This window comes from Gigantopelta aegis, chromosome 2 (genome assembly GCF_016097555.1).
Source record: "Gigantopelta aegis isolate Gae_Host chromosome 2, Gae_host_genome, whole genome shotgun sequence".
Lineage (NCBI taxonomy): Eukaryota > Metazoa > Mollusca > Gastropoda > Neomphalida > Peltospiridae > Gigantopelta > Gigantopelta aegis.
In genome coordinates, this window is record NC_054700.1 from 1,703,352 (window position 1) to 1,713,188 (window position 9,837).

General features: G+C 39.7%; 1 protein-coding gene across 1 annotated transcript in view; it reads right to left on the reverse strand.

Moving 5' to 3' along the window:
* LOC121379073 (fibroblast growth factor receptor 4-like) overlaps nt 1–4,132 on the reverse strand; it is a 66,355-nt gene extending 62,223 nt beyond the window's left edge. The window contains exon 1 of the mRNA XM_041507540.1: nt 3,749–4,132. Within this exon, the coding sequence (XP_041363474.1) occupies nt 3,749–3,800 (52 nt within the window). The 5' untranslated portion in view covers nt 3,801–4,132. The remainder of the gene's footprint in view (nt 1–3,748) is intronic.
* Nucleotides 4,133–9,837: the final 5,705 nt, after the last annotated feature.

The window sequence follows — 9,837 nt, forward strand, 5'->3', positions numbered from 1 at the left end:
GTTTGTGAGTAGCCTAAAACAGATTTTACCTTCCAATAGTTACGCAGTGTTTGTGAGTAGCCTAAAACAGATTTTACCTTCCAATAGTTACGTAATGTTTGTGAGTAGCCTAAAACAGATTTTACCTTCCAATAGTTACGTAATGTTTGTGAGTAGCCTAAAACAGATTTTACCTTCCAATAGTTTCCTATAATAATCAGGGCTCGAACTTAACAGCGGCACTGTGCCGCTGGATAAAAATTACTGCCATCGGTAAAACTCATCAACAACAGCAAAAAGAATATACCTGGTGTACATTATCTGTTAGTATTTGAACATTTGTTCATTTAAAATATGTCTACATGCAACAAAATAGCCTTTCAGTCATTACGTATTTATTTGCTGCAAATGTGACATTTTAAAAAAATGCCATAAGCAGGTTCACAGTTTCCCTTCATTGAGCGGTTTCACAAAATACGCCGTGGGTGAGAAATTATTGTGCTCGAGCCCTTCGTTTATACAAATACATATATATATATATATATATATATATATATAAATATATATATATATATATATATATATATATATATATATATATAAAAATAGAGGTTATTACCAGAGTGTTTTTCGGTATCGTCAATATCATATATTAGGAATAAAAATTGTATTATGCGAGCCTCTGGCCTAATATATGATATTGACGATACCGAAATACACGAGGGTAATAATCTCTTTATCATATCAAGCTTAATACAACGTGTTTTTGTAAACTGTACACGCAACTTTAATTCCAGTCCGCCATTACTAGATATTCAAATGACGTAAGAATATGTGGCGCGGTGTATTTTTGAATGGAAATGACGTCAAACTCGAATGACGTCATTTTGGATGTCCTTACATCAAAATAAAGTTATGCCTAACGTTTTTTCTTTTCTGAACGCTGGACAGCTTTCAGTGTCAAATTTCCATTGAAATGTTTTTATTTGATGACTATGAATGAATACGTCAATCATGGAGTGTCACCCAAGTACGTTTGCTTAAATGTCAATAAACCTAGTGCCGAGACCTCGACTAATTTACATCTAATTTGCAAAGTTATCAAATTCTTAAAGTATATGATCTGAAAAATATCACATACTTTGATTGCACTGAAAATGTAAGATATTATATGACAAATATATATATATATTCAATTAAGGTTCAAGTACGCTGTCCTGGGTACACACGTCAACTATCTGGGCTGTCTGTTGTTAGTGATTAGTGAGAGAAGAGGGTGTAGTGGTCTTACACCTACCCAATGAAGTCGTTAAAACTTGCTCTGGGTGGTAGCCGGTACCTGGCTGCGAACCGTGTACCTACCAGCCTTATGTCCAGATGGTTTAACCACGCAGCGCCGAGACCGGTGTTTAGCCACCAAGACGGCTCTGTTGGACTGAAATATCTTACAATGGCGGCACACTCAACCCAGCCACTTTAAAATGACAGACCCTAGTTTTAACCTGAGGAAATTAACACTAAGTTTAGTTAATCTACAAACCTGTAACACATTTGGATGAAGTTACAATTGAGTAAAACAAGAGTCTGTGACTTTGAAATGGTGAAATACCCTCTATATATAGACTAAAACTCGACTCTATATAACTGTTACTTCTCAGACGCACGTGCGTTTTTTAAAATATGAGAAATGAATTTTGTGATATTAAAAACATCAGGATGATCAAACACTTCGAATGTACGGAAATTGATAATCTAAACAATAAAATCTAAGTAAAGTATGATTTAAGTTATCTAAAACGGTTATAGTAGTCAACAATATGCGTTAGTGTTTGAAAACTAGGCTATGTCCCTTTAAGGAAGGCGATTGTGAAGAAGAAGAAGAACATTAAACAAAAGAAACTAACTAGTTTAAACAAATCAAACTTGTTCTTTAACGCAGATACATTTTACAAGTATGTTTTTCCCGTCAGAACTCGATACTTTGAGGAATGCCACTTTTCTCTCTCCTTGGATCTTCCATTTCTAAACAAACTGCCGCATGAGACATTCATACTTTGAGCCAAAATGTTATTAATACGTTATTGTAACCGTTAAAAAACGGCTCCATTATGAGGAAACATGCTTCATTGACGACAAAGTGAGGATAATCTCTTTACATCTGGTATCTGAGCCAGGAAGGGCCAGGGGACAATTCGGACACTTGGACAATTTACGGAACTTCAGCTTTGTTGCTACGTAGTCCATTCCCTAGTGGCTGTAACTGTAAGTCAAAGATAACACAAGATGTAGCGTGTGATACAGAGTGTTAGACAAAACATAATAAAGACGGGACGAAACGCTCCAAGCTAGAAAGATATTGGTTTTCTGGACGTGAATCCCATCTCATCAGTTATCCAGTCGGGCCGCTGATTTTGTCAATCGTCTGGGGCTAATACTATGATTCTGTATGATACGCAATGACACGTCTCTAGGGGGTCGGCGAGAATCTGTCCTGAACCTTTTAAAAGTACATGCACGTGCAGTCGGTTCTTGTTCTGACAAGGAACATGTATGTGCATTCTTTGTCCTGAGGATGGTAAACTATCTATGTGGTGGAGGTAGCCCGAGTACCTGTCGTTCGAGAGCAAAAAACAAACAAACATGAGTCCAAGAGCAAGAGATAGAGATATATTCTAGACAGAAGAGACAGAGAGAGAGAGAGAGAGAGAGAGAGAGAGAGAGAGAGAGAGAGAGAGAGAGAGAGAGAGAGAGAGAGAGAGAGAGATGCTGAAAAACGGAGAGGGGGTGGGGGTGGGGGAGTGGAGAAGAAAAGGAAGGAGACAAACCGAGATATACAGAGGTTTCTCTTGGCTAGCAAAGCACATCATGGATTATAAATGTACATTTAATAACCAATAATAGAAAAAGCCTATTCACGCATTATTGAATACAATTAGTTTAGTTTTCCTTGGCCTAGCAGAGACACCCCTTTGTACCTTTTAGAAATTAATTTCCAGTTTTACCCAACTTGGCAACTAACAAGGAACATATCGGATTATTATTTATTTTTACCTCTCACGTAAACTGCTTAACTACGTGTATATTACTGTTATGTTTAATATAGTACCCGTTTAATTAATTTATTTATCATTTAAATTTCTTTATTTCTTTATTTGTTAGTTTATTTCTTTATTTGTGAGTTTATTTCTTTATTTACTTAAAATCAGAAATGAGCATTTGGACACATTTGGGACTCGCATTTTTGTAGGGGGCAGACGGGCTTGTGCCGGAATTAAACGAAAATGCCCGAATCTGGATAACGACATTTATTCATATTAGCATCACTACCAAACAGCTATATAGGGTTGCAAACGAATCACTATGCATTTTCACATGGATTACAGCTAATTTTGATGGTAGAATGATGGAAATACATGGTAAAAAGGTCTCACATTAGCATATTTCCACCGAAACACTGTATAATTTTTTCCCGAATATGATATTATCTGTATAATTTTTGTCCGAATTTGAGGTTTTGCCCGAATATGAGGTTTCCCCTCTCTGGCTCGTAAGCTTATGACCAGGCTGCACCTGCACTGTACTGAGTCTACGTTTTCATCGGCTCCACTCATTAACACGCTGATTTTATTAACCGTGCATTTGGTCTCTGCATATGATGCCGCTGCTGCTGCTGTTTTAATTCAAGGCGGACCCAGTACGTTCGATACTGTTGTAGCTACTGACTGAAAACTGTCATTAAAAATAAAATAAAATAAAATTGTAGGTTTACCTGCAACGAAGCTAATCGCAAGAATATAAACCAAAGTGACGGTATCCTCCATTTCTTTGTCTTCTAGAGAAGAAACCTGTCACAAAATCACAACTGCACGCAATCGGTTGACGCACTATTTTCTCTCCCAGTCTGAGAATTACGGTAAACAATCGTGCACACCCGGGTACTCCGAATACATGAAACACACTGTAATATCCTCATGGAGACGTCTTCAAAACCTTCATCTTTTTACACCTTTCGCCATCGATTCCACAGCTGATGACAAATCGAAAGTAGAATAAATCCGCACCAATTAAAAACTAACAACTTTTTTGCACAAAGTTTCAAAGCATGTGAAAAAAGAATAACAATAAACTAATATCCACAACACGTTACTACACACGGTTTGGTATTTCAGTACACACCCGACAATTTGGAAAAGCAATCGAAGAATTGGTGAAAACAATATAAACTTTTCGCTAGCGCCGACCGATAACAAATAGCCATGATTCCAAACCGTTAGCCGTAATAATTTTCTTGGACTGGTCCATTAACTCGCATGAGGGATGTCAGGTCAATAACCTTTGTGTAGCGTTTCCCAGACGTGTATCTGTTGGGGATGCGAATTTTAAAATTCAGTATTAATATATAATATGGATTCTATCAAAGGCTATCTGTATTAACTATTAAACACGAATAATGCGCTGTGTTTTAGGTTATTTATTCGCATGTGCGGTGTTCCCGTTGAGAAGGCCGCTATTGTTTGAAGAGCGACGGGAATGAATCGGTCACGGCTCGGCGCGCAAACACGAGCGTTCATTAGCCTCGCACGCGCGTCTTTGTGTGTGTATGACTCAGTGTGTGACAAATTCCACCCGATAATATTGTCATATTTCAGTCTTTATTTCACTTGTTAAAACACACCACACAGCTGCAAGCTTCTGTCACTAGGGTCGGTACACGGTGACACGTAACGAAAAGAAGGGGGGGGGGGGGGGGGGCGGTGAAGAAGTGGTTGACGCTGTTGTGAGCCCCACCCGGATCCGACACTGGCGTCTTCAACACACAGCTGTACTTTCATTTATTTGTAGTTATTTTTGTGTGTTTATATCCAATTAAGGTCCAAGTACGTTGTTCTGGGCACATATCTGGACTGTCTGGTAGCGGGTTAGTTGTGAGCTGTGGGAAGGGGAAGGGGGAGGGGCAGGACGTAGCCAGTGGCCAAGCGCCTGCTTGATACGCGATCGGTCTAGGATCGATTCCCGTTGGGCGATTTCTCGTTTGAGCCAGTACACCACGACTAGTATAATTATTAAAGGCCGTGATATGTGTTGTCCTGTGTATGAGATAAAAAAATCCCTTGTTACTAATGGAACAAATTAGCGGGTTTCCTCTAAGACTATGTGTCAGAATTACCAAATGTTTGACATCCAATAGCCGATGAATAAATCAATGTGCTCTAGTGGTATCGTTAAACAAAACAAACTTTTATTGTTAGTGGAGACAGAATTTAGCTTGGGTCACAGGATCGAACCACCTCAGTGGATCCATTCGACTGATTGGGTCTTTTTCTCGTTACAGATGCTCAAAGGCCGTGGTATGTGCTTTCCTGTCTGTTGGAATGTACGAATTACTAAATGTTTGGTATCCAATAGCCGATGACTAATTAAACAATATGCTCTAGTGGTGTCGTTAAACAAAGCAAACTTTTAATTGCTAGAGAGACGTTGATGTAGTGGTCTTACGTCTTGATTTGTCAAACTCGCTCTGGGTGGGAGTCGGTACTGGGACGCGAACCCAGTACCTACCAGGCTTACGTCCGACGGCTTAACCACTACACCACCAATGTGGGAACAGCTGTGCTAGAACCAGAATTTAACAGCATGCGACTTTATGTACATTAATAGGCATTATAGTTCTAATATATTAATAACCAGATGACAAAATTATAAACTAAAACAAATCCTTGATTATTGGGTTTTCAAGATGAGATTTCATACATTATTGGAATATTGGCCTTCATTATCGAATTACGTGTTACAACATTTTAATCAATTCCAGTTTAAACAGGTGTGTGTGTGTGTGGGGGGGGGAGGGTAGGGGGGCATGATTAAGTAGTGGGGATCACCAAACTCCCGCCTGGATCCGCCATTGTTTGGTTTTGTTTAACGACACCACTAGAGCACATTGATTTATGAATTATCGGCTATTGGATGTCAAACATTTGGTAATTTTGACATATAGTCTTATAGAGGACAGCCGCTACATGTTTCCATTAGCAAGGGATTTTTTATCCCATAGACAGGACAACACATACCACGGCCTTTAATATACTAGTCGTGGTGCACTGGCTGGAAGGAGAAATCGCCCAAATGAGCTCACCGACGGGAATCGATCCTAAACCGATCGCGCATCAAGCAGGCGCTCTACCACTGGGCTACATCCTGCCCCTCCCCCATGCACCATCCCACAGACAGGACAACACATACCACGGTCTTTGATATACCAGTCGTGGTGCACTGGCTGGAACGATGTTCCGCAATTGATGCTGGCGTGTACGACAAACAGCTGAACTGGATTTCACAAACGATATCAACTGCAGTAGTAACATAATACCCAGATGTCACAATTAGGAATAAAAACACATCGGAAAAAAAGGAATTAAGTATTGATATACACTAGTAATAGTGTAAGACCGGCCTCGGTGGCGTCGTGGTTAGGCCATCGGTATACAGGCTGGTAGGTACTTACGACCTACGAAAAAAGTATATAAAAAGTTATTACTATATGCGACCCAGCGTTTTTAAACTTTCACAACTTTTAACCACTGGAAATAGTAAAGACCTAAACAATCTTGGGAAATACCTAATAACGGCAAATATAATAAGGAATTCTTTAATTAATTAATAGAATAAAAAAAAATAGTGTAATTGTATAGTAATTTAATGAATAGTGAAATATAATTATTGTTATTTATAAGTATGTATTGATCATATAAATATTTTAATTCGATGTTACTTAATTATCATATTGATTAATTAAGTAATTGAATGATTAATTATATTATTTATTATTATCCACCATTGTTTGTACATACTGTATATAGATATATTTATATTTATGTTATTATTAATGCTAATAAGATGTAAATCTTAAGGCAATAAAGAACTTGAACTGGGTTCGGATCCCAGTCGAGGCATAGGATGTTTAATCCAGATACCGACTCCAAACCCTGAGTGAGTGCTCCGCAAGGCTCAATGGGTAGGTGTAAACCACTTGCACCGACCAGTGATCCATAACTGGTTCAACAAAGGCCATGGTTTGTGCTATCCTGCCTGTGGGAAGCGCAAATAAAAGATCCCTTGCTGCTAATCGGAAAGAGTAGCCCATGTAGTGGCGACAGCGGGTTTCCTATCAAAATCTGTGTGGTCCTTAACCATATGTCTGACGCCATATAACCGTAAATAAAAAATGTGTTGAAAGCGTCGTTAAATAAAACATTTCTTTCTAGTAATAGTGTATGTGCATGACTCTCATTGCTACAATGTAATAATGGTCGATTTTAATCGAACACTGATCGGTTTGGCTCTGCCGATGTGACGATCGATGTCATTATAAAAATCAATTGTTAAAGTGTTGCCTGTAATTTATCCTTTAGTTAGATCTTGGAATTGATGTACATATACCGGCCTCGGTGGCGTCGTGTTTAGGCCATCGGTCTACAGGCTGGTAGTTACTGGGTTCGGATCCCAGTCAAGGCATGGGATTTTTAATCCAGATACCGACTCCAAACCTGGTGTGAGTGCTCCGCAAAGCTCAATGTGTAGGTGTAAAACCATTTGTACCGACCAGTGATCCATAACTGGTTCAACAAAGGCCATGGTTTGTGCTATCCTGCCTGTGGGAAGCGCAAATAAAAGATCCCTTGCTGCCTGTCAGAATAACCATAATATGTTTGACGTCCAATAGCCGATGATAAGATAAAAAAAATCAATGTGCTCTAGTGACGTCGTTAAATAAAACAAACTTTACTTTGATGTACATATTACATTAGGGTTGGTATTTGTTTTAAATATTAAATAGTAAAATGAAAAGTCATTTGTAGGCTTTATCTTGTGTGAACACGATGATAGGAAGGAAGGAAATCTTTTATTTAACGACGCACTCAGCACATTTTATTTACGGCTATATGGCGTCGAACATATGGTTACGGACTACACAGATATTGAGAGAGGATACCCGCTGTCGCCACTTCATGGTCTACTCTTTTTCGATTAGCAGCAAGGGATCCTTTATATGCACCATCCCACAGACAGGATAACACATACCACGACCTTTGATACACCAGTCGTGATGTACTGGCTGGAGATACATGGTCCTAATAACTGAAATCCTTCTTGTGCTCATATAATTCTAATCGTTTGTGTAATCAAACGTTGACTAACCGTAAAACTAACACTAACCATTGAAAGGGGGTACGGGTCGAACTCATGCCATAAAAATTAACATATGAATGCTTAACGATACCACAGCACGAAAAATACACATCGCCTGTTAGGAAGGAAGGAAAGGGTTTATTTAACGACACACTCAACACATTTTATCTACGGTTAAGGACCACACAGATATTGAGGGAGGAAACCCGCTGTACCAATCGTGGTGCACTGGCTGGAGCGAGAAATAGCCCAATGGGCCTACTGACGGGAATCGAGCGCTTTACTACCACTGGGCTATGTCTCGCCTTCTACGCGGGCTATTTGATAGCAGAATTTGATTGCCTAGGGGGTGGGACGTAGCCCAGTAGAAAAGGGCTCGCTCGATGCGTGGTCACTCTGGGGTCGATCCCCGTCTGTGGGCCCATTGGGTTATTTCTCATTCCAGCCAGTGCATCATTACTGGTATATCAAAGGCCGTGGTATGTACTACCTTGTCTGTGGGATGGTGCATATAAAAGATCCCTCGCTGCCTATCGAAAAGAGTAGCCCATGAAGTGGCGACAGCGGGTTTCCTCTCCCAATATCTGTATGGTCCTTAACCATATGTGTGACGCCATAAAACCGTAAATAAAATGGGCTGAGTGCGTCGTTAAATAAAACATTTCTTTCTCTTTTTTGTGATTGCCTAAACCAGTTTCAGACTGCGATCACATTCAGCTGTTGTTTGCATCCGCACCCGCTTCCGCTTCCGCACACAGTGTCCGTTGTCTGTCCAATTCGACTGAACTGAAATCGCTTGGTGCCTCAACCTAGTTTGGATATAGGCTCATACATACAATTACTCAGACTCGGCGCGAACATTCATTCATACATATTTTCATGCTTATATCAAATTAAGGTTGAAGCACGCTATCCTGGGCACACCCCTCAGCTACCTACGTTTTCTGTCCAGGACAGTGGGTTAATTGTTAGTGGTTAGTGAGAGAGAAGAGGGTGTAGTGGTCTTACGCCTACCCATTGAATCGTTAAAACCTTTTCTGGGTGGGAGCCGGCACAGAGCTGCGAACTCAGTACCTACCAGCTGTATGTCCGATGGCTTAACCACGACACCACCGACCAGTCCGCCTCCGCTTCCGCACATTTACACTCGTCCGCACAAACCGTCCCGGTGTAAAAGGAACGCAGTTCCTAGGAACAGTAGTCCTATCGGACCTCCATAGCTTAGGAACCATAGTCCTACCTGGACTTTCATTTCTGGTTTATTTTTAAGTTGTTTTTATCCTAGAACCTGTATTCCTACTGGACTTAAATTCCTTCTACAGCAGTGACAGAAATACAAGTCCGACAAATTAGATGTCCGTTTATTATACTCTGCAATTTGCACGAGCTGCCGGAAAGACATGAGAAAAAAGTGAGGTTTTGGCAGCCTTCCCTCGTAGTGTGATGGATAGGTGTACGAGTCCCTTAAGATTATTGTGGGTTAAAATGTCCATGTCAAAACATATTTTTAAGTTTGAATATCAACTTAATTTTTTTTTACGTCATAGACTTGTGGATCAGACACGTAAGTGCATTTTTGTAATCGTCTTACATTTTTGTTACAATATTGAAGTAGGACGAATATCATGCTTTTTTCAAAAGTATATAAAGCAACTACAGATATAAAGTAGG